Source organism: Rissa tridactyla, chromosome 3, assembly GCF_028500815.1.
Source record: "Rissa tridactyla isolate bRisTri1 chromosome 3, bRisTri1.patW.cur.20221130, whole genome shotgun sequence".
Classification (NCBI taxonomy): Eukaryota; Metazoa; Chordata; class Aves; order Charadriiformes; family Laridae; genus Rissa; species Rissa tridactyla.
In genome coordinates, this window is record NC_071468.1 from 66237636 (window position 1) to 66264417 (window position 26782).

A 26782-nucleotide genomic window follows, 5' to 3' on the forward strand; every position below is an offset into this window, starting at 1 on the left:
TCTAGAGATCATCTCCCTGAGCGTTGCCTTGACTCTGCCTTGACTCAGCCTCTATCCTGCAATATTTCTTGTAGCCCTTCACTTCAGCGCTCTGCCAGAGCGGCATTTCACAGCCACGTGCCCGTTCAGCCTTCCCTCTCACATGTATTCGACTGGAAAATGTGACAGGGAAATGGGACATTTGCCTGTACAGTACAGCTGAGTGACACACACAGGTGTGCACCATTTGACTGACCAGATGCAGAGAACGCTATCGTTTCGCTTCATTTCATCCTTTATTCTCCTAAACATTTGGACTTATTACATCTTTTTTACTCTGGCAGCTAAAGTTTGAATTTTATCAGTAGCTGCTGGCGTTTCCTCTTGGCTTTGTTTTTCTGTTACATTTTTGTTGTCTGAGTTATGACTGATGTTAAGTCGTATCAGCATGCTTTCTTCTTCTCTTCTGACTGTTTCAGTGCCTCAAGTTCTCTGTATGGCTGGGGGGGGAAAGAAAAAAGAAGAATTAACAATAAAAAGGATTCTGCAAGTGCAGTGCTTTCCCTTACTTTTAACTCAAATTGTAATTTTGCTAAAGAAACCCCACCAGAATCTCTAGAGTCAATCCTGACCTGAAAATATCTCTGCCTTTCTTATCTGAAAGAAAAACTCCTTTTATTTCAAATAAGCTTCTGCTGAAATCCTCATGTGTCGTTTCTTAATCAACTCCTTTTAACTACCCTAATTCTGCATTTTTGAATGGTTTAATCCTTAATCACCAGGGGCAAAAGGGGGGGTTTATTTTCCAGCAATGAGGGGAATCCCTTGCAAGGAACAGTTCCACGTCCCAGGCTCTGCTGATGCATTTTTGCACCCAAGAGTCACTGAACAAAGGCCGCAAACAGCAGCGGGAGCAGAGAGCAGAACGCAGCAGTCAAACCCCAGCCTCTTGCTGCAGAAGGATTTGCTTATCAATGCCGGAGTGCCCTTTTTGCTATGCCAGGAATGGCAGGCATATCACTTTTTGTTTTCCCATGTACCGTTCTAATTATTGCTCCGCTACGAGTGCGCTTTATTTCTCAGCCCAGATACCTCTCAGGACTGATTTTCATTCAGTACAAATGTTCTCATTATAAAGACTTAACATGAGGAGAATATAAATGAGAAGCTGAGTGTATGCTAAGAACTTGCTTATACAGAAACTGTATTGACCAAAGGAACAGCGGAGTAAAACACATGTCAGCATTAACGGGCTCCTACTTCCAGGGTTCAAACAGTTTCCTTTCCCATAAGAATGGTGTGACTCCTTGCCTCTGAAACCAGGCCAACGCAATGATTTTGTTTAACTGAAATGTTCAGTTTTGGTCCCCGCTATACAAAAAAGATGTGGACAGGCTGGAGAGGGTCCAGAGAAGGGCCACCAAGACGATCAAAGGACTGGGAAGCCTGCCATATGAGGAAAGGCTGAGTGAACTGGCTTTGTTCAGCCTTGAGAAAAGAGGGCTTAGGGGAGACCTTATCACCGTGTTCCAGTATTTAAAGGGGGCTACACCCTTTAACGGATGGAGACTCCCTTTTTACAAGGAATCACATGGAAAAGCTGAGGGGTAATGGGTACAAGTTACTCCAGGGGAGATTCCAATTGGACACAACAGGATCATTTTTCACACCGAGAACAATCAGCCATTGGAATAATCTCTCCAGGGAAGTGGTGGATTCCCCATCATTGGACACTTTTAAGATTCAGCTGGACAGGGTGCTGGGCCATCTCATCTAGACCGTGCTTTTGCCAAGAAAGGTTGGATCAGATGATCCTTGAGGTCCCTTCCAACCCGGTATTCTATGATTCTATGAAGTAAAAAGTGCAAAGCATTTCTATAGAACATTATGGTACAGCACTCATGACCTCTTTGAAAGCAAATGCAGCTTCATCAGTTGCAGAGATTACTCCTTATCACTATGTGAAAACTTACGGAGGAATCAAAATTCCAAAAGTTTTTCACAAATTAAATTACTACATGACCATGACTTAGAACAATTTTCAAAAAGCTAAAACAATGCTCACTTTATCCACCTGCCCACTAACTATGCAGCTGACCCACTCACCCTCTCGGTTCCGGGAGGGTGCGTCCCTCAGGAACTGCTTTTGCCTGGTGGTTTTGGGCCATCTCCACCACCTCAGGACCAGACAGTAGTCATCTGTAGATGAAGACTCAGCGAACAGCCGCGCAGGCCCTCCCCTGACCTCTGGCAGGACGAGTGTGACCAGAGGTATCTCTGCAAAGACGTCAATCAGCCTCTGGGACTTCAATGACAACTCCCATCCTCCTCCAAAGGGATGGAAACATCTGAAAGCTACAGTACCGATTCAGCCCCTCATTTTCTCAGGCCAAGACAAGATGCCAACAGCAGCTGAAGAGAGGCAGAGGGCATTCACAGATAAAAGACCACTTTGAAATAGATTGTGTAAAAAAAAGTCCTAGGCTAGAAGCAGAGAGAAGCAACCCTCAGGTGTCCAGCTACCAGGCTCCACGTGAGGCAACCAGATTCCCTCCCGGCTTCTGCGGGGCTGCAGCTGGCTCTGCAGGCAGTATTTCATCTGCAGTGAAAAAGTTTCAGTTTACACTTCATTTCACGAGCATATTCTCAGACATAACTGAATTCAAAAAAGTAAATGTGTGTTTTTACTAAACTTTAACGTCCAAGCTGTACTGAGCAAGGTGGTTTTGCTCTTCTGTTTTTCCTGCTTGCTGATGACATAAATGTGTAGGATATTTCTCAAGACTTTTACAGAATCAGAATTCTAACAAGAATACATGAGTCACGTCTAGACTGACATAAAAATGAAACGGTATCATTCTTGTCACCAGAACGAAGCATGGCTGACACTCTGATCCATGATACGCTCACATGGCCATTAGGCTAAAATAGCACGCACAAACGTGTGCACAGTTATAATCTGCAACTTCTATAAATATATAACATGAAGCCTTGTGAGTCCTAACTTCCAGATTGTGTAACCTTGCCATGAAGCAGTATTTTACCACTCAAAGCATCATACTTACTTCAGCAGGAGCAGTAGTGGATACAGGGCATTATCCAGTGCGGGTCCCAAAATCTCTATATTTGGATACAGCGTCTGAAGTTCCAACCCCTGCTAAAATTTGTATCACCTTCAGTCAACACAGAAATAGTATTTACTTTCCTTTTCACGAAAAGCTTGATGCACATTCATCTCTTGCGTTACTATCTATACACCAAACTGAGCATCCCTGTGCCATGTTTACCCGCGCTTGGAGACATCGGTTTCTACAGCTCTCTTCCTACATCAGAGAATTGGTGTCTGTTGGTCAGGACTCACACGCGTTTACTGATCTCTCTGGTTACTCTGTCAACTCCTAAACACCTCTGCTGCACAGCTCAATGGTGCAGAAAATTCATGGCAAGGGCTGCTCAAATGTACATACATATCAAATATATGGCTTCTGCAACTTTTGTGCTCTACACCTAGACCAAGCGTAGATATGAGGACCGGTTTCTCAGTGGGTCCCGGGCAGCCCAAAGCCTTCCAGCTAGCCTAGCCCTGGAAGCTGAGCTACTACATTTAAACCTGTCACAGACATCTCTACAATCAGCAGTGTAGAAATACTCTTGAGTATAAGCAAGCTAGAAAGTAGAACTGAAAACAAAACATGGGCAAACTTGCACCATCTGTTTTGAAATGCCAACACTTTCCCAGAATAACCTGTGCATCACTACCTCAAGACATTCCCCAAAAGGAGAGCCTAATTGAAAAACAGAATTGTTGTCTGAAAATGATTTATGAGTGTAAGGAAGGCAACATATTTGTTCTGGTGAAGCCCAGAGCTTCACACCTGCCTGTATTAGGTTCAGTCTCCATGTATCTGCACTCTTCAGTGCTCATCCCACAGCTCCACACAAAAGATTTATTCCTTAATCTGGCGGCCAGGCTTCATTACCACTGGAAAAGAAAAATTAGAAAAAATAGAGAACGCAAGAAGAAGGGTTGTCATATGAGAATGACTCCAGATGCAGAATTTTTTTCACCCTATTTTGTTTTCAGTTTTGAGTAAATTAATATTGGTCACTTGTCAAAACCGGAAATAAAGGCTATGGTTGGCATTTTAAAAAGAAAGTGAATGCTTTAGAAACAAAAGCCCTGTTGACTTTCATGGGTCAAAGCATCTGAAAATCAAAGGTAGGTTTTAGCTGCCTAAACATAGATATCTAGTGTCTTTTTAGAGGCTCTGGGGGATCCTCTAGCCCACAGATCCTGATCCCGAAGAACACGTCTCCCGTAGGGTTTGGGTCATATTTGCCAGACCGATGCCAGGCCCACTCTAGGCCACCTCAAACGACAATAGCTGCCTATGTTCAGGCCATTAAGTCCCCTATACTTTTTATTTTCAGAGCTGCTATTCTTGATGCCATCCATAAGAACTGGCCCTGAGCAGAGTCTCTAAAAAGCAGGTCACCTATCAAAGTGTCTGGACATAAATTCAGTGATTAATTTCTACAGTTTTACTTGAAACTTGAAAACAATGACTGTTACAAGCTGAACTACATAAAAAGGCCCTTAATCATGGTAATGACTTGTATGGAGGAGAGGGAGATGACGACCTGAGATTCAGATAGAATACAATAAATTGTTTTCCTGTTTTCATAGCTGAATGGCTGGTTTTGTGTTGTCATCTGGATTTAAATTTCTTGATACCATATGAATAGCCGTCTCTGAATGATCTAGTACTCCGTAATGTTTGATATGACAAAAACTTCTCTCCTCAGCCTATGGAATAAGGGAACAAGCTGGGCTCAGAGACTCCCCGTGCAGGTATGTATGGATCCACTTGTGAATGTTTGGGGTTTTTTCTATCTGGGGGTGATTGTCGATTCAGATTTACTTATTTTTTAAAAATTATTATTCTACAGAAAATTTGAGACTACTCATTAAACTCAAACTCAATTTTTGATTGTCAATAGTGGATATGGACCTCTAGGAAGTTGTATCAGTACTTCCTTCTAAACCTACGCTGCCCAGAACATAAATTAATCCCTAGAGTTTCGAAGTTTTGCCATTTAAAACAGTAATGACTTGGGACTAGCTTATCTGCATGAATTTCTTCACATGATTTCAGCTCCCAGCTCTAGATCAGTACCTTGGCACAACACCCATATTCCACTTAATGGTGTGATTCACAGAAGCACCGTTTCTGTCAATCCTGTTATTTGCCAATACTTTATTTTATTAAAGTCCATTTGGAGACGGGTGAAAAAGGTACACAGAGTGCAAAGGAAAAAAAACTTTATTGTGGACATGGCATGTATGAGACATTTCAGAATATACTGTTATATATCAAATGAGAAAAAAAATAAGCTGTGATGCATGAGATAAATGACCAGTACTTGAGACCAATGAAGAATATGCACACAGCTGTTCTAACAGCACAGTTCTGATACCAATCACAACATATATTATATACCTTTTATGATCAGAGGAAATTTTAAACAACGTTTATAAAAAATGCAAATATTGGACCTATTCCTGCATTGCTGTACATCCAAAGCTTCAGTGAATCTTGCAGGCGTGCAGAGGGAACCATGAGAGCAAACTGACACCCCACCTCAGGCAGCAGAAGGTAGAGATGGAGGAAACATCAAAAACAAAAGACAAAAACACTGTTCTACAAAAGTAAAAAGGCAAATATTATCCCAAGGAATATTACTATTTTCACAAGAAATCTTAATTGCAGCATCCCGACTCCATTAAATCCAATGAGAGTCTGCCATTGGGATCAGTGGAGCCTGAATTTCATTCTGAAATTTAAAACATTCTTGCATTAGTGTAAACATCAGCAGAAACAACATATCGGCATCTATACAAGTATTCAAGTGCTGTTTAAAAAAAATAAAAAACAGACAGTGCTAAGCCAAAATGCCAGTACATATCCAAAAGGCAGATAATTAAAAGAGGGTTGTTTTTTTTTTTCCAAATATACATTGTTAAGTATTTAAAAGCATTCATTTTTTAAAATTTGTATATCATCGCTAAGGAAGAGAAAAATCTGAATTGTTTGCAATGATAAAGGAAGGGCACAGTGTTTGCTCAGATTTATTTGAAACTAGTATTTTTCCGCTTTGGAGTCATGACATATATACCTGCATATTCAAGTGTGTTTCAAAGCAGTGCTGAGGAGCGGCTGTACTTCATCATTATGAAATATAATCCCGCTGTGCAAGTATTTCACCATGATTCCTCATGAGCCATTTACACCCATTCATATTTTCAGTAAAAAGAAAGGAAAATTTCTTGAAGAAATTTTTTTTGCCTTCAAACAACCCAATGAGATTTTACATCATGGCAATTTACAATCATGCGTTTGGAGATCCAGAGTCAATACAACTTTTCCATTTACTGTTAGATCTGTGCCTGTCTTCAAGCAGTTCTTTGCTTATTTTCATGCGGATCTCAGGACTGGATAACAGCTCCTTTATCTGATTCAGTCTGGATAACAGGGCTTGTGTTTCTCTGTGCAAAGCTTCCTTTACTAAGTCTGCTTCATGGCTCTTTCCTAAAGGAAAAGAACAATATAATACATTTTATAACAACTAATGTCATTTAGCGTCATTAATGTATGGAGATAAAGAGATCGTATCTGCTTTGGACAGTATTAATTGCTCAGCCTTTTGCCCATATCAATTTTTTAAAAAAAGTTACTTTGTCAAAAAAATATAGTTTACATCAACAAATGCTACCAAAAAGTAAAGAACAGTACAGAGTCACATTTAAGAGAAACTCCTGCCATATTACATACTGTGTAATAGTATCTGCGATGAATATCTGTAGTGGTAATTTTTAGCTTGGGGTTGACTGCTGTTGACTAGGAAACAGCATGTGCTCTCACATGGAGTAAGCAGCCCTGCGGCAGTGCCAAACCCTCAGGCGCAGGGCATCGCTTCCACTTATGGCAAGGCCTCTTCCACGGCCATTCATGACAATCCGAAAGGCAAACACAAAGGGTTCAGTTTCTCCTCAAAAGCAAGGAAGGGGCTCTTGTTATCAAGAACCAGTGAAGACTGGAGCCGCCTGCTTCACCATTCTTGTCCTTTTTCCACCGTCCATCCCTCCCAGCATTCAACAAATTTTCAGCAGTGCAAGCACTTAGTAAACTGGTAGACAGTGTCCTTCGATTCAGAACAAACTTTTGATAAGAGACTCACAAAGCAGAGTGCCTGTCACCCAGCACCACTTAGCAAATTTCAGCGGGGAGCTGGGACATGTTTTTGTGGTTATTCTTGGTGGGATATTTGCTCCTGGGCTTTTTGCACAGTGCTCACTTGCTGTTATCATTGTCGCTCTCATTCTTACTGACGCTTGCTGCTGCTTCAGTTTTCACGGGGCTCCCATCAGTCTGTCTGGTTTTGTTTTGCGTTTCTTCTAAATACTGCTGTACAGCCTTCAGCACTGCATTCTCCACCAGCCTTTTGCTGAGGCTCACCAGCTCTGCATCGTCGGGCTCTGCTGCATGTTTTTCACCTATGTGTCACAACAGACAAGAGAAGGAATTCATTGCCACACCACGGAAAGATAGTAGCTGTAACACCAGGAGCCTCTGGCTGAGCTGGATTTTAAGTTATTAGCTGCTTCTTCCTGATTGTAAAAAGTAATTTCTTCCTTCTCAAGCTCTGAATCAAAAATGTTTCATGAAGATGTATACAGTATATCAGATTCAAAATATATCCCTGCTCGTCTTTATTGTAACACTCCAGTAAAAGCCACTGGCTAACACTATAAGCACCCACTCAGCTTAGAAGAGTAAGAGCACAAATTTAATTTCTTCTGGCCAACAATCATCTATGCCATCTGGCAAAGATGAAGAACACGGCACACGATGAATTTACATTTTAGCAGCATTCTTAAATTTAGCTGCCCCTGATTTTTGATTTTGCTTAATAAATTTAAAATCTTCTGCCTATTTATTCACTGCTTGTAATTCAAGAGTTTCTCATGGGAAAAATGACTAAAATACTCTAAGCTCAGGTCAGAATTTTTTTTCTGAACAAAGCATAAAACTTGGAAAAACCTCATACTCCCTCCCCCTCTCTCTTCTGTCTTCTAACTTAAAGCTCCTGCCATTGAAGGAATGCAAAGTCCAGCAGTCTATTCTTAGGTATCTGTTGATAAAAGCAAGAAGTTGGCATCTCCCTGCTTTGTTAAGAGTTCACATGAATAAACGTCTATGATGAAATAACTGTATACCTAGTGAGGATTCTTATACATACATGTATGTTGAAATTGTACTTTTCCACTAGTCATTTTCCTAATAAACTATATAGCCTACTACAGCATCCTTCTTTTATGAAGAACACAATCCAGGAAAAGCAGATTTTATTGTCCAATCTCCTCTGGCCATGTAATTTGTCACTTTGCAATTTCTTGCACTGGGTAAATAACTGTTTCTCTCCATCTGTATTTAAAGGCCATACTTTTAATGGCCTTTTCTGGAGTTAGCATTCTGCAACCAGTAATAAGAGGCTGCTTAGTCACACACATCTGGTGAAAGAGATACTATTGTATGCTCTCAGCACAAAGCTTTGTACTGTTCAATTATCTAAATTTGCTCTTTTTCACGTATGTAAATTTATTCAAGTTTGCCAGCACATATAGATTATAGTTATAAAAGACTTTTATTAGTCTTCCTAGTGGATTGCACAACCCAGGAGTGATTTCACTGATAAAACATAATTCATATGGGGACTCAAGAGGGCGAGGTAAACAAAACCCTTAATTTTGAGAGTCAGCATCTTAATTAGCTGTTAGTACGAGCATCCTGCTCTGAAACAGCAAGACAAACCAAACTCTTCCAGTTCTGGGCCTCCATGGTGCCATCACCGTGTGGAAGGAAGAACTGCGCTCTCCAGCTGAAGAGTTATCAGACTACACCTGGGTAAAGCATTTCATTATATTTTGGAAAAAGTTTGGGAAAATACTCTGAAAAATATTCAAAAAGGCAGCTATGGCAATAGTTTCGGTTAAAAGAAAATGAAAAACAAAACAAAACAAACTAAGAGAAAACATTAAGAATCGGTTTAGCATTTCCAAGAAGAAAAATTTTAGGTTAACATGTGAGTCCAAGGGAGGTACAGGCACTATTTCCAAAAGCACTCAAATGGCTACATACTCCACATTCTCTAGCCCACTGCTTACCGTGTTCCTTCACTATCTCCAAAACCTGGGCTTAAGCCTATCCTTTAACTTATTTAGAGGAGGGACTTAATTCAGGCTCTTATCTCTCCGGAGCCATAAGATATATATGAGCAGCATCTCCTCCTAGCTTTTATTAATTGGTCCCACATGCTCCTTTGAATGCAGTCCTTTGATTCCAAATTTCCTTTGCTTTTATTAAAGATGTTCGACAAAATGTTTTGGTTGTCCCAGTCTATTTATTCACTAGAAAAAAATAACACTGTGGTTTCCAGTTGGAGAGTTTCTTATTTTTCAGAATTGCTAGTGAATCACAGAAATGATCTGTCACTAATGATCTGTCCATGCAACTCTGAACAAAATCAATAGGAAATATGGTGCTCAGCCACTCTGACACTTGACCCTATAGTACTTACTATGCAGAATATGACTAATCAGTCACAGAGGCCTCCAGATAACACAAAATAGAAGTGATTGTATTTACTCAGAATGTAATTTTACTTGGAGTACATTATATATTATTCTTACAGTCTAAAAAAGGAGCTCTTCTCTCATAATTTCTGCAAAGCATTTCTCATTTACATATACATGTATAAAATCCATATATCTACTATCACATTTAGAACTTCAAATTAAGTAGATAGCTCACTGTGTAAGTAATTTTTCAAGCATGAAAAACATCAGACTTCTTAAGGTGAGCATTTTAAAAGTACGGTTTATATAGCTACAGAAGAATATTTGGGGTTTTTTTGTTGTTCTTTGTTTGTTTTTAATATTTTGAGACATTCATGGCTCACCAACAGTCTGGAGTAAAATCTATAGCACCTCCTAAGTGAGCTCTGCACTCCCACTGGGAAGACATACACGGGATCTAACGGACATGTGAATGCAAATGCGTGCACATCCCTGTATGAAGGGCACCCTTGGATTTATCTGTCCAGCCACTTTGGTGGACTAGCACATGGGGCTATATGATTCATTCATACTCTGTTTATATTCTCAGACTCCCTAAATAGCAGTTGTGTGAGTGTCTGTGCAATGCTGAGGTTCATTGGCAAGGTACTAGTATAGTATTCTATCATTCCTATTTATGACTGTTGACAAAAAGAAATAGGTCATGTAACAATAACAGGTATTGATCATCTGTGTTTATTTGAATATTTAACACACCTATATGTCCTGTTTATCTCTCTCTCTCCACGCTGCATCTGCTGCTTGCCTGCTTCTTAGATGTATACAATTCCTTTGCAGCAGGAAAACACGTCTTTGTGTAGACTGTCTTATGTTCTAGGAATTATCAGAATATCAGTAAAAAGTCACTGCAGATATGAATGTTTTAGATTTAAAAGGGAGGTTTGACAATTTGCTTTGTTTGTAAACTCTGTTCCAGAAAGGGAGCAGATATACCATGTGCGCTGTATTTGGATCTATGCTGTGCCTCTCAGAATGGACTGTGACACTACTTTATTTCTGTGCCTGGGAATAAAAAACTTCCACTGCCTTCTCCTGCATGTGGCTTAGAATAAAAATGAAAAAAACCTTTCATTTTGTTTATCACAGAATTCTCTTCTATAATTCTCAAAAGATGAAAACAAATTCATACTTTGTGAATGTATCTCAGTGCTAAGCAGTGCTTTTTATTACTGAAACTGAAGCGTACCTATTGTCCCAAAATGACCACCGTTTTTTACAAAAGGGAACTGTCAACTGCACAGAATTATTCATAAGGGGCTTTATGATCCTACAGAGTGCTGCTAGCAGTTATGGACATGAACCAGATCCCTGCAACCAAATACAAGTTTAGATTCAAATTCACTGCTGTATCTCTCTACTGGACTAAGTTTAGTCTCCAAGTCTACACCCCCTTACACTTTACAAGACTGTGATCTGGATTTTGAAATATTGCATTGGAACAAATCAGATTTTGTGGTCCTGTACAGCATTTTCAAGGTCCTGACACAGCCCGTTTTAGAGTCCATGTGGATATCTCAGATTTGGAGAGAGGCAGGACAGTTACTTGGATCCCTCCCCTGTTTATACTACTAGTCCTTTTTTTATGAGAGATTTAGTTGAAGGAACCAACAGTGGATCCCTTCTACAGGAAAAACCAGTTTTACAACCTTTTACCAGCTACATTCCAGGATAACATTCTGCAATCCTTGTCTGATGGCCTCAACACACTGGGTTTTGTTTTTCCCCTCCAACAACCTTTCATCACAACAAAATTATGCCAACATGGGGCAAATTATAAAGGAGACTCTTGGTATTTTGTATAGGTGACCGAAACCCGCTGGGAAGTCTGTACTCAGGCAGCAGAGGTTACAGCCTGCACCCTGGGGAGGGCTGTGGTAATAGACATGCCTCTGTCCACACTTTGGTTCATCGGTTTTCTATATACTGTTTTTACAAAATCTAGAAACAAAAAAAAGCCCACTAGGGACTCAGGCAATCTTTCAAAAACTAAACATTAAGAAATTCCTTCTGAATGCTGGAAAACTTAAATTTTCTACTTACACTGTGCCTCCTACTGACACCAAGAGGGCGAGCCAAGTTGCTGTTGCATACATGCAAAGCTTTCACCACAAGATTCCCTTTCTATGGGTGACTCCTCAGTGGCTCCAACTCATAATAATCCCTCACTGTAAGATTGAATAGTAAACCCTCCATACAGGGGCAAAAGCTTTGCTGGTGTGCAGTATAGTGGGGCTAGAAGGAAGGAGACAACTACCCTAACCATCAATGGACTATCAATTATTTCTGCATATGGTGGGGTTGGAAAAAACAAAGGAAAGCCAATAAAACAAATGCAAGACAGATGTCAGCGTGTGAATTTATACAGTTTGCAATGTCAATGGCTGTGCCGTTATCATGGTTCACTATCTCTATGATAGCAGGAAAAGGCCTAAGAGTGAAGACACCATTTATACTCACAATGCCCAGGCAGATGTAGACTATTGCAAGACTGCAAGGCCCAGTTGCAGCCTGTGGAAACATCTAGCTTTTGCTACATTAGACCTTTGTGTCTACAGAATCTGATTCAAAATTAAATTAAATCTCTTTGACTTCCATGGGAATTGGATGAGGTTTCCACACCTGCATACAGAAGTGCAATGTCCTATGCATCAGACCAATGTGATGAACAGTTTCTTAACTGAGGAATTTCAGATAAATTTGGTAGGCCCTATATGTTAACAGAACTATAGCATTAGAGAAACACCATTCCCCCTCGCCCTGCAAAGACAGCGAGCCCAGAGTCCATAATAAATTAAATATCAAGCTATAACCAGGCACCAGACCATATGCTTCCCACCCTTGCAACAGACTGTGAACGAGCCAGCACATTCAAGATCATAGTTTTGAAGTAATGAACACAAACATGAGCATGTGCCCACATCTAATCAACACAATAAGCATGGACAGGAAAATCACAACTCTGAACATTTCCTCGTTAATTAGGAAGGACTTCCATGAAATGTCTCTTGAGTGGTCACTTAAGGAATTGGCACAAATAAGGGACTGAGAGGAAGGGTGAAATTATAATCTCATCATGACATGATGGTGATGAAATTTGTGTTGTTGGATGTTCCCACCTGATGTAAAGCAGCCTGCGTAGTTTAGCTGTCCTTTTGGCAATCTAACAAACTTCTTCAATTTTACAGATGTTGCTCTGTAAATACAGGACTGTCTAACAAGGCAATATCAATCTGCTCTTTGTGCTGACTACATGGGTTTCTAGTTCGCTGGCCCACCATGGAATAAACTCAACAAAAATAGGGATTTCTAGTAAAGAGAAAATTAAGTGTGTTGCAGCTATTCCGGGAAAATGGTGCTATTGCCAGTTTCAGTGATGACAGCCAAAATACCTGCAGCTCTCTTTGAGCTGGAGGCTTGGTGAACATGGCAAAAGTTTGTTTTGTTTCACACAAAACCCTTTGAAGCTCAGTGATCTAAAATTTCTGACCACCTCTAACCATACACGGAGAAAAAGGATGTGCTCTGCTAAACCTACTCTTCCTTCTATGAGCAATGAAGGATATGATGCCACAGGCATGAGCCTTCAAAAAAAAAAAAAGCAACTAAGATTCTGCTCCTGGTGTATCAGGAATTCTGTTAAATATCTTGGTCTTATTTTTCTATTAAAAGAGGCCTGCTGACAGAGAAATTTCCCGACTCCCTTAATGTAGTTTAATGCTTAAACTTAATGAATTTATAAGAAGTCTAGCGTAACAGGAAAAAAAGAAACAAAGATATCATAATGGCTGAAGGAAAGAAGATGGCTTAAAAAGCTGTGCGCTTAACTCTATTTTCTCGCCAATACTCAGGCAGAGAAAACAGCCCAAGTCACAAAAGTGTTTTACATAACCACAGGAACATCCACCACGCACGCTGACAATGGGAGAACCAAAACTTCTAGGCAGATTGAGATAGGAAACATCTACGCAATATTATTCATGCCCCTTCACCATCCAAAGCGCTGCCTGGATGTATCTGAAGTTGATGAACAAGCACCTAGTAATCAAAATTAATATTATTCTTGAGTCTGCTTCACCATTAGAAATCAAGAATAATTGAGTCCTGATTATTTGTTTAAACCAGTAGGCCTCACTTTCACATCCTTCCTGTGCTAAATATCAAATAGTTGTAAAAGCATTTTCTTTGTGAAAGAACATAACCAACATTTCCCTACCTAACAGCAACAGTTCTTTCACGAGCGTAGTCCCCTAGAGCTCTTACACTGCACTCTAGCAAAAGAATAATTCCCTCTTTCTCTTCCCCCATATTTCTCCTTCCTCAAACTCAGTGAGTCAAAACCTATGCTAGCAGCACTTCAGTGAAATCAATCCAGAAAAATACATCTGCTATGCCAGAAACTGAACTAATCCTCACAACTTTTAGCAACTTAAGTTCTGTAGCATAACGGATTGCTCATTACCATGCCTTAAAATTGATGATTCTCTTCTCTTTTCACTCCTTTTTCCATTCGCAAATTTTGTTATCTCTACCTACACATTATTCACAATTGCATCCCTTCCTCTGCAGCATCCTAATAGTCCTAACTCTGTCCCATGAACATCAACGGAAAACTGCTTATTTATGCCAGCTGGTCTTCTGGTCCATTATTTCTATGAGGCTAAACAATTCTAATTCAGAATTTCATCTTTGTTTCTTCATTCCCTCTTATCTTATAGTAATATTTTTCTCAGTCTTTCTCCACTCAGAGTAAAGGAATAAACATTGGATATTTGTGCCAAAAACAATTTTTGCCATTTCTCTTCACTACATTCAGAAACAACTGTGAAATCAAAAGCAGGTACTTTTTCTTCATTCCAGCTAAACAGCAATGCATTTGATTCCACATTGCCTTTATGTTTGCCACATAGAAAAGTTCCCCCACTTCCATGTTTGGCTGCAGGGGCCAAGAAAATTTCATTGAGGATGAGAAGAAGGAAGGAGATGGGCAATGTTTCCCCTCAAGAGCAAATTGTATCATTCGTGATTTTAAGATTTCCTGAGATGGGTAAACACATGCAATAGTTGCATGGCACAATGCAACGTGGTTTTAACTCCAAGAATGCAGATATAGCTATATATCAGAGGGTTATGTACTGTTACCACGTGGGGCACCAGAAGCAGTAACCTAGAGCATTTGAGAATTAGCCTGTCCTCACAGCCTGGGTGCCAGCACCACGTCGATCCAGCTATTCTGCTGCTCCTGTAGGAGCTTTGACATGGACATATCTTACCACATGAAATGTTTTTATCCAACATCTAATCCTGTAATCTCTTCTAATTTTATGCCTTCTATAGAGAATATGCCTAAAAAAGGACCAAGGGAATGAAATTAATCTTTCAAAGCAAAATTATGTGCTTCATTTGAAATGGAGATAGTATTATTATTCACTTGTGCTGAAGCAGGCATTACAGGCAATGCCTCCATGATCTGGCTTGCATTAAACTAAGCCCTCTGTCATTATTACACTTCGTCCTCCTTCCAAATTTTTCAGTCTAATTATAACAGAGAACACACACAATGTGTGAATAGGGCACACAGGTGGGATCAATGGAAAGCAACATTTATTTCATTAAATCAGAGGATCAACAGTGTTTCAAAACATGCAAACACTACACTGAATTTCATTTTAACAAGAGAAAGGTAACCCCAGACTTTAGGAGGGCATTCAACCACTAGAATTCACCTTAGTCACAGGTTATATTTTGTAGAACTACAAAAATAAACTTCTCATGTTGTGCTGGGAAAATCTCTCACATTTTATTGATGATGTGTATGTGAAAAGTAAAAGGGGAGCTGAGAGAAGAGAGGAAGAAAGGAAAACCTTTTTGCTTGCATTAGGCTATACTGGACGGTAATGGATTTTTAAGACAGTAAACAAAGTTACTCATTTGCTGATTGTCCTCAGCCACAGTAAGTGCTGCTGAAAACATGCCTGATACTTAATACGTTTTTCTTCAATCCTTGTGCTTTGTACTAAAGTGGAAAATTGAATAAAATGCCATTTAAAAAATTATTGCTATGATATGAAACAGAATGAGTAACACAATAATAGACCATGGCATAAGACACTTCTCCTCTTAGCAAAAAGATACAAGTTCTCTAGCAACAGCAAATGAATTATCCATGCCTGAGGATTTTAACTCGCAGGAAACTCAGCAAATGCCCAGATGAAGTTCACCTGAGACTGGCAGATACTCAAAGGGATTAAGTCATCAGCTAAAGATAAAGTTAAAAGTGAGTAAAAACTCATTTCTAATAAGAAGTGAGTTCTCTCTATACCAATTTAGGACAGCAATTCCTAAGGTTCATGAGAGTTACAGGCAGGGTCAGGAGCCTGACAAAAGTTCAGCTGTCTATGCTAACAGAATTACAAATCTAAAAGCATCAACTATTATAAATGTTTGGCAGTGCCAAATCTATCACTGGTATAGTGTACTTTTAGCTATTTAAGGCCCAAGGACTTAGTCTATACTCAAATGTATATCAATGGAACCTATCTAAATTTTAAACAATGTTTGTGGTTTCCATTCCATTTTCTTTTTGTTAAGGCAGGATAACTTCCTAGCCCTATCTCCATCCTAGGTACACATGCTAATATACAACCCTCTCCTACACCCCTCTACACTCCTCTAAATCACAGTCTCTTTTGTCAATTCTACAGTTCAAGCCTATGGAAACAGAACCACTCAAATTTTAGGAACAGCAAAACTGATTAGGTATGAAATATTACTAAACCAGCAATAATCAGCTGCTGAACAAGGTGCCAGTATGCCTTATTATGATACTTTTCAAGATATGTTATTTTCCACTTTGCCTCTAATAATTCCACAAACAATAACAGACCACTGTCATCTAAAGGACAACCCCTCACTGGACCAAAGACCTTTGTTTGCTTATTTTCTTTGTTTGTCTGCATTAATCTGAAAATCTTGGTCACAACACTGTAAAACGTAGAGACTCTCTGCAGTCCAGCATCTGTCACTGACAGGAAGCTTTCCCTGAAATATATACAAAATGTTCTCTCTTGTTCTTATTGCGCATGATGCAACAGAAGCAATCCCGTGCTATCTTAACAGTTGCTTAATCGTGTTAACCAGTTCCTCCTTCTGCCTTCTGGCTTTGTAGCTTCTTTTCCCAAAACTAGCTAGTTCCTGCTTTCAGAGCACATGGGCTGTCCCCAAGATGGAGCTTTGCAGTTCCCCAAGCATTTTCTTGAAGTTCAGCCTGGGCCCCTACTTTGTACTTTGAGCATTATCTTCTTTTGAAAACATCTTCCTCCTCTGCTCCATGGTTGTGCCTCTTGAACTTCTAGGACAAAAGTTATACTGCATGTGTGCCACTTCTGCTAAAAGGTTGTAGGTCTGGTGGCACACGATCTTGCTGGAGGGGAAAAAGAGATAGGGTTTTAGTTTCTTTGGGTTTTTTTTCCCTCCCAGAGGTGTACCTTTTCCGTAGGTGAAACCTGTTTTCCCTCCTTTTTCAGAGGACTGAGTACAGCCTCCTGGTCATTCCAAGTCAGTACAGAAATGTCAAATTTGAGAGTCTGATTATTTGTTCAGATTTTGGTTTCTAGAGACCTTTAATGAAATAAAATAAAATAACTTATTTTCTCTTTCTTAATTATATGGTATCTTTAGGAGAGGCTGTGCAGACCAATTTTATAATGTTTTTTAATTTTAATGGTTTCTGGAATCAAGGTTAAAACATGCCTGCCTGCTTCCAGGAATACCACTCTCCATTAGGAAAACAAAGCACTCAATCAGCTAGCATTAAGCATCACAAATAAGACAGTATAAGAGAAAAAAAAAGCACATTTAAAACATCAGGTTGGGAAGAAGTAGACAACTACCACATTTTGGTTGTATAACACTTTCCCACTCCCAAGTGTGGCTATTCTATTTCTGTAATAGATTTTTTTTCCATATGTTACAATTTCTACATTGTGAGCGGCTCCACTCTAAACTCACAAGGATTAGGTTACTGTAGGACCTATCATACAGCAATACAATAGGTTGAAGCAAATGAGTATCTAAATTAAGGTAGCTGTTCATACATAGCAACAGGGAATGGTATTTCATGTTTAGCACGTCACGCTTCTTATTTGGCTGCAAATGCTCGCACATCACTTGAGCAGGGAAGGAAAATCCAGCTTACATTCTATGTTGACGTTAGATAAAACTCCTGTCCTCAGTAACATGAAAAGTAACATGAAAAGCACCTCTGAAACCCAGTGTCTCATTCAGAGGTACCTGGTTATGTTTACACTGGTGAGCTCCACAGTGCCAGTACTTGTTCTTTGGCCATGGGGGCAATTAGCACAGAGCAGCTCAGCTCCAGCTCTACTAGCCCCTGAAACAGCATGGCTGCATCCAGACTGCCTACTGCAACTGGACTTGGGTTGGTGCTAACTCCTAATCAGCGCCCAGGAGTTGCTGCAAAAAGTGCTCTTTTGCCAGGGCCAGAACCATGCCAGGGTCCACAGTAACAACTTAGGAGCACAGGCAAGGCAGTCCCAGCACCCAGGTGCACCTCTAGGCCCCCCTTCATGCAGTGCACAGGAGTCCAAGAAACGCAGAGTGGGCTGTGAAGCCATGGTGTGTCTGTAGGTAGCAAAGCTGAGAAGTACACTGAGCTGAATTCTGCATTCATCAAACAGTTAACTTCTGTAGATTTCTACTGGCAGAGATTTTGACTCTTAACTCCAAAGCAGCCCAGCACAAATGAAAACAGAAATACGAACTAAGAACGGTTTCAGAGAGTAATGCAGTAGTGCCTAGAATAACGGGTGTGCCAGAGGATAAGATTTGTCTTGTGACTCCAGTAAAGCTGTGGGAACAATACAATTTCTATTTCCCCTTCCACTACAGTCAAATCCTACTGCTGTTGTGCAGACTTAATCTCCAGAACTAAGGAAATGGAAAGGTAAAATTCATAACTAAGTATTTAGACTTTACGATGCTTTCTACTTTTCAGGGCAGATCTTACAGCACTTCAAAAACCATGCTGCTCCTTCTGCTGTTTGGTGAGTAACAAGTGGCATGATTTATATAGTGAGTTGAGAGGCACTGTGCCAGCATATGCATAAAACTCAGTAAAGTGAGAAAAGAGTATATAATAATGAATATGAGAAACAGTACTAAGGGGATTTCCATTAGACAGAATAAGGTATTTGCATGTTGTTCACTGGGAACATAGGGCAGCTTTTAACATTATCTGATAGCAACAAACCTGTAATTTACCCTTTGGAAATCCACAAAAACATGATGTTGTAGCCTTTGCCTTATTCAATAGTATGCTATTGAAGCAGAGTTCCTCTGAGAACCCAGTCTGCCTTTTACTGTGGCAATGGTGTTACTAAGATAATCTTTAAATCATCTTAACAGCTTAAAAGACAGAATATCTCATATCTAGGTATATATGGGGTGAATACAAAACATATTTTCCACTAATGAGCAAAAATTTTTAACCTGCACGCTTATAAAAGTATGAGAAATATAATACAACACTTCCTCTTCTTAAGTGGAACATCTGTATACAGGACAGTCAGTGAAGTTACTCTCTTCAGTTCGCCCAAGACATGTTTATGTATATTTACTTTGCCTTTTGCCCCTTATTCTCCCTTTCAAACCCAAAAGGATATGGGATAGCAGCAGACACACTGCTTTGAGCAAAGACGTGTAAATGCAGAAAATTTAAAAGTGATCCTATTTTGATTCCAGGCTCACTCTTGCTTTAAGAAATCATGTTGGAAGTCTCCTGCAGGAGCCATGGGAGCAGACTACCAGCCTGATTTTTAACATCCAGGGCTGCAAGAACAGTATTTTACCCGTGCTCCTGCCCTTGCTATGTACATACTTACAAAGAGGATTCCAGATAGAGTTGGCAATTTTTTGGCTTGCCATCTGAACCAATCTCTCCGATATTATTTATAGAAGGTCTGCTTTTAAATGGGCTAGCTGATGTTCTCATCCATCTCGCTACAGCCCTTGACTCCGGGGACTGCCAGCGGACTGTCACAGCCCTGACCCTTGCCAGGCCTGGTCCTCGGTTGGTATAAATCAGCACTATTCTTGCTTACTGCTGCTAAGGGTTTCACTTGACATTTTCACTAACGCTTGAATCATGCCCCAGATAATCTGTCTCACTTTCGTGGTTTTACTTGCGTGTTTAGCAAAAATCATTAAACACTGTTAGCTTGCTTCTAATTGAATATTCCAACTGAAGTGTCCTTTTAGACAGTTTCCAAGCACTGGAGGATTAAGTAGTATATTATTATTTTTAATTAATATAACCCTTATTAAAATTCCCAGTTCAGTTACGGTATACTGAAAATTTTCTGAGATTTTATCACTACCAGAAAAGTGTAATTTTTATCATACAGAAACAAATTCATAGGCAAAAGCAACATGTATTCTTATTTATGTTATGTTGCAAACTAATAGACAATAGTTAACTGTCAATTATTTCCTCTTTACAAAAGATGAAAAGCTATTACCCATCGAAGTATATTTTAAGATTTATTCATTTCTATTCAAGTTGTTCAAACTTCATGCTGGAGATTAACAAAACAAAGTAATTGCATTTGAAAGATCTGGCCCCATGAGAAATGGTATTCACTATGCTTTGGTCTGTACTACTGTTTGGTTTTTTGAACCAAGAAGCAACACAATTTGGAATATTAATTGCAATTTTCATCTGTAATCTGCCACTGCAGCTGGTGGCCCACAGAAATGCTGAGGGCTATTTGAATGCTATTACAGCAGAACTAACTCATATTCCAAATCCTTGTAAAGCTTTTTTCCCAGACTGCCATATGGAGTGGTTTTGGATATATTCTTGGGCCTTTTTTATTCCCCCCTAACAGGGCAAGGAAACGACCTATGGTGGATGGAATTTAAACTGATAAAACCTGAGAAATACAGGGCTCAATTCTGTATCTACTGAAGCTTCCTGTCTCCCCAAATGTTTGCCAATCAATTTAATTGAAGGAGCATCCGTGTGCTCAGTAAGGGGATCAAGGAAATACTACTTTTCCTTTGGAATCTGCTCTTTTATTCATACTGTTCTTTGAATGAAATACCTTCCGGAAACAATGAATAGAACGTCTGGCTAATGTCATGGTCAGAAACTTCTCCACATGAGCAAGTTTCCAGCACATTACTTCTTCACATGGACTGCCTGACCTTGTAGCAAGGCGTCCTAAAAAATTACTTGGCCATAAATTTTAAAATAGAGAGCAAAAGCAAGAAAACAAATGACAGAAATAATTAATTGCATCAACGTGCAGTAAAATAAATATTTTAAGGGAAGTCCGTCTCCTTGACAGAGAATTAATTTTTTCTTTCCTTTACAGTGCTATACATATAAGAGCAGCAATACTGCGTGGTACTGATCATCATCTCTTACTGTGTTTTATTTCCACCCAGAAAGAATTGCATAACCATAGTATAACTAATAGTGCATTTTTCACAACCCCCTCAACCGGCAGCCTCTGTTAGTCTGACAAGCATGCTGACTATTTCCAGCAGTGGTGACCTTTGTATGGACTCACTGAGATCACCGGCTCAGTTCCCATAATCTGCAAAGAAGCCTTCAGCTGTAAACAAAACAATTTTAATGTTGTCTCTCATCTTTGCTCAATGAAAAATCCCATAACAGAGTTATCCACGGCAGTACTAACATGACTAAACAGTGAAGATCTGCTCTGATATAACTAAAGGATTGTTTTACCTAAAAATCCACAAATGGTTCATACAATGCTGTTCACAACAGAAATGAGGTATAAACTTGCATCGATTGTTTCATTTTCTTCCATGGCTCTTAACACTCCCAGACTGGCATTAAATAACTATTACTTCTTTGCCAATAAACTAATTTCTGGAATTCTCTGGAATTATGGTTTTGCAAGTCAGAAGAGGGTGGGGAAGCATACAAATACGAAGATAACCTTCTTTTGAAATATAAGCATGATAAACGCTACAGCACCTTGGAAATTAGCCAACCAATGAGAAGTACTGCACTTTATCCTGTGGGGCAGCACCCATATGAGGCAATACAACTGGGAGGGATGGCAAAAGGGACATATATAGTCCATACATTTCTCAGGGATATGCGCTTCTAATTAGTCTTGCTGCAGTTCCTGAAGAGGAACTGCAGGTTCCAACTGTGGTTGGACTACAACCAGGCAGGTCCTCCTTGTTCTCTCCGTCTGAGTGCAGGGTTGGTACAGAGACACCTTTTCACTGCCCCGAGAGCCCTGAATTTAGCGGGAAGGCTGACCCATCTGATGTCTACATGATTTAATGTTTGAGCCACAAGTATCAGTGGATCAATCTGCAAACAAACAGAGTTTATTACTTTAGACACAGTAAAATCCCTTTCATTGCACCAAGGCAGTAATACAGTTTTACTTTATCTCAATTTAAATGTTACTAATAGAGCCTTTTGAGAAGGACACCGTAATCAACCTATTCTGGTCAATGCCCCCTCTCCCCACACCGCTAATCCTTCCCACATGCAAGCAAAGCTTCAGCTCCTTGCCACCCCAGCATCCTCTGCTGGCAGCAGCAAGCCAGCATCACCACGACTGCATACGTCCACAAGATACCAAGGCTGCTCAGCACTTTCCAAGACTGAGCCTGTGTCTTTCTGAAGCAACAGATATTCTTTACTAGATCCAGTCATACAGTGGAAGAAGTTATTGCAGCTAGGTGATGCCTACCGTCATCTGCCCCAGGGTTTTTGGGGATTCCTTAATCCACTTCAAGCAAAATTAGCCAGGTTAGTGAGCCAATGATGGAGAAGACCTCACTGGGGTGACTTGGCCTTAAAGGAGTGCTCACATAACCTGCTCTGCTATGGATCAGCGTACACCAGCACACATCACCAGTGCACGGTGTACATGACTGGGGATGGTGGCAGCAATGACTACATGGGATCAGCAACCTCTTCTGTCAGCACTTTTGAATCTAGAAGAGGATGGGTTTTTACGACCGTAGAGCCATTATTGTTTTGCTTATCTAACAACTGCCAGCATAGTAACTTTGTTTCTATCAACATTTATCTGTAAAAAGTAAGGTTAATTAGGACTGTGTATGATCACGTATTTCTCGCTAGAACTCACTATGAAAGAAGGCAGCTTGTAGCAACCAACCACAAAGTACAGGGAGGGTTACCAAAAGTGTGGCCAGTTTTCACCGTGATAGTCTTACCAGGGAGGCAGGCATGACAACGATCACACAACTGCCACAAAGAGAGTAAAGAGCACTGTGATCATAGCAAAGGTGAAAGCAAAAGACAAGAGTTAACTTATGCCCTTCTGCCAGTCATTTAAACGGATATAAAAGATATATATAATTCTCTCTCTCACAATGTGTTTGGGACCTAATACGGTTGCAGAGGTACTGACAGTAAAGTAATAGTAGCATGCCAAATATAGAATGGTGCGCTTGGCCTCAATATGGAAAATAAACACAATTGCAACACTATGGGAAGAATCTATGCAAATACTTCTGCAAAATATTATGTGTCATCTGATAGCCACAAAGTTCCTTTATCTCACCTACCCTTTATCCCACCTATGCAAAGTGATGGTTTGCCAATTATGCTGACCATAAGATGGACATTAAGCTATTTACCCTTGAATACTTAAGCTAATGGACAGTCTAGATACAACAGACAGGAACAAACAGCCCACAAAAATATCCAGGAGGGAAGTTTTAAGAGGGTCTTAAACATCAGCGCAGACATTTTCTGCAACCACCTCCTGGTGGCATCAGTGGAAGACAGGAAACAACCAATATACTGCAGTACCAGCAGGCTGTGCTCAGGGACCTGGGCAGTTCTCATCTTGCTACACAGTCACAAATCACTGGAAGCTGGTTCTCTGCCAACACGCTTTTTGAAAAGTGATGCTTAAGTTTATTAAACTTCCAACTCCATCAATGTGGAGTGAATTTTAGCAACCTCATCTCCATTTCAAAGTTTCTCATCAGGTTCTTTCTTATTACTCTTTTTCTTTCCCATCTTCTCTTAGCGAGATCAAGAAGTGTTGGTACCTGTCCCATCATGAAACTAGTCACCTATACCAATTAGCTAGTACCGGTCTTCTGCTTGCTACAACTGAAATGAAATGAAATCTCTTCCTAATTTCCCATGGGTAATTCTTCAAGTCCTTTACTACAAACAGGTTTGGTTAAGGGCTTTGCTCAAGTTTGTGAGTGTACAGTAGTTACAGATCACTGTGGTCCAAAGTACTCTCAAATAAAGCTGTCAGCCCAACATACATCTTCATTTCATACATAAGCACATGTTACATAAAGGTTAGACTTTTAACTGAATTTACAATTTTCACTATTGTAGAACAGTTACAAACTAACCTGGACATTTTTTGATTACGAACCAAAGAACTCCCTGTCTTTGCTCATGTTTCCTTTCAGGAAAAAACCAGTTCTGCCATATCGCTAAATAAATTATATAATAAACACTGCTGCTTTTTCGCCCCATCAGTAACATAACTTAATAGCAAGACAATCACATTCAACTTGATTAATCTCCAGAATTTCTAGCTGCAATTCGTTTTACAAAAAACATCCTGCCAGGACGGTGGAAGGGAGCCTAACATCTCCAATCTAATAGATTATAGAGCACGACAGCCTGCTGCATACTCGTGGTTAAGGTAAATAAAATAGTTGCCTTTCATTCACTGAACTTTCCTTTACCCTCAAAACCCAATCCCTAGTTTGATACAGTTGGGCAATTTTTGGTCAAGCCTAAAAGAGCAAGATCTGGACTGAATTTTCCTGACCTTGCTGTGTGTTGCAGCTTGCCTGGTTCCTGTGCACAGGGTACACAGCCCCAGGCCCTGTGTTCATTTACTTATTTCCACAACTATTTGTAAGTGTTATATTCAATATGCACCACAAGTAATAGTGTATAATAGCTATCAAACAACAAATTACGTGCTTAATCTCATTAAATCAAAACATGTAAGAGTGCTCACATTGCTATGATCTGCCCTCTCAAAGTTGTGAATCACACCTTTTAGAATGCAAATAAGTTCCATGTTCTATTTTGATGTGACCAGCCTTATTTCACATCCCATCCCACTGACATGGGAATTTTGTATGCGTTCAATATTTAACAGCCTTTTTAAACAATTTCTGGCCAGTACAACAAAGAGTAATTTTTGGTTTCCTGTCTGGAATCAAGGAGCAAATGGGCTAACACATATACAGCTAAAAGGAAGCGTTACAATGCTTATTTTGTAAAATGCTTTCTTTTATGCCACATTAAAAAGTGTCACGCTATGAAGTTAACAAAAACAAACAACTTCAGACCAAAAATAAGCTTCCAATGAGATCATCTCAAAAAGCAGTTAAAGATCCTTTATTTCTAAAACGAAAAAGCGCTTATTTAGCATTGACATAAGCAAATAAATATGAGGTCTAACTCCAGAGTTACCATACAGGGAATTCCTTCATGATCTCAGAAACATGAAAAATTATTTGTTAGACTACATGCTATCCTTTTTTTGGAATACACACTCTTTCAAAAGCCCCTCCTTAAACATAGCATGCCAAATTTTGAACCCTCCACCAACTTCACTGTAATTTAACATTGTTGAATGATAGAAGAAATAAAGTTGGGATTTTTTACTTTTTCTTGTTTTTAAATAAATGGGTTTCCACCCTAAGACTTTAATTTAGAAAAAAAAAAGTCTTCGTAAGTTTTATCAAAATTTTCATAAATTTTATCAAAATTTATGTAACTTCTAAAACTATTATTTCCATCCATAAGCATAACTTCCTTAAAATTTATAGGAACCTAAGGGATCTCTTGTGCAAGATCAGGATAATAATATCAATATGGCTTCATTTTATGTACCTAAAACCAAAGAAAAAACTAGTTAAGCCACTGGTTATTTAAAAAGGGTTGTCTGGTAAAGGACTCAACATAGGATGAATAGATTAATACACATAAAGACAGAATTTACAGATGCTGAATCAGGTATCTGCATCCCTGTAGAAAGTTCCCCAGCCTCAGAGTGGTTACATGATCATTCACGTAGACAACTGAAAGAATAGTTTGTGAAGGTCCTAAATGCCTAAGTTATAACAGCTTCTACCCATGCTTTATTTGTACCTCTGTCCCACAACCAGTAGTGAGGACAGACACTTCTTTCCTTCATTTCTCTGCAGAATACTCTAGCTCTTTGCTCCCCAGAGTACATTCTGGGAACTGATTTCTATCAAGTGTGGAAGAAAAACTGTTTATTTAGATAGTAATCAGTAAATCAAAGTGTATTTGTTGGCACGGCTAATAAGGTTCATCATAAAATATGTATTTAAGCTGTAAAGCTCCTTGACAGAAGATGGCGCAGATATTAAAAGTTTGCATGGATTCAAGAGGTGACTGGAAAAATTCCTGGAAGAAAAATTTATTAAAGACTTTTAATTATCAAGAATGCCACCCCACTTCATGAAGTCCACAAGCCTTGAACTGCTGCAGTACTAGAGTATTTTGAGGATCACCTTCTTATGCCTGCTCTTTTCTATGGTTTTATCCCGCCTACAATGCTGGGGAGAGGATCTTAAATCTGGGCCAGAACAACCACTCTTATGATCTTACCATAACCATTAAACTTGGCTAAATGTTTTCCAAGTTATACCTGTATTTGAAGAGAACAGAGGCGGATGTGAAATCCATACCGTATGTGGATACAAGATGTAAGCAAGTGTCTGTTCATACTTAATAACACGACTCAGCTTCCACTTGTCACTACTTTGTTCCATTTCAGTCATAGGCATCTCTTAATTTTTAAGGTTAAATTTATATATTTTTATATATAAAAAATATATATATTTTTAAAGTGCAGATTAGGCAATGGGTTGAAGCTAAATTCAATTCCGACTTGATGTGAAATAGATCTAAACTCAAATTTTAAAAGCACACCATGAAAGAAGTGAGCTTTCACTTCACTCAACACAAATATGTACTATGTAACAGTACCAGATAATATAATCTACACCACCATTTGAAACTACCCTATATATGAAATGGAAACA

General features: G+C 39.5%; 1 protein-coding gene across 9 annotated transcripts in view; it reads right to left on the reverse strand.

The window, feature by feature from the left end:
• Positions 1-203: 203 nt before the first annotated feature.
• Positions 204-26782, reverse strand: part of AKAP7 (A-kinase anchoring protein 7) — a 95075-nt gene continuing 68496 nt past the window's right edge. For 4 of the 9 annotated variants that reach the window (XM_054196294.1, XM_054196304.1, XM_054196303.1 and 1 more), the window contains exons 8-9: positions 7336-7534; positions 6411-6569 (exon numbers count right to left, since the gene is read on the reverse strand). In XM_054196294.1, coding sequence (XP_054052269.1) covers positions 6557-6569; positions 7336-7534 — 212 coding nt within the window. In that variant the 3' untranslated portion in view covers positions 6411-6556. Of the gene's footprint in view, positions 480-5222; positions 7535-26782 lie in introns of those variants that run through there. The other 5 variants (XR_008465583.1, XR_008465582.1, XM_054196300.1 and 2 more) reach the window with 5 other exon arrangements.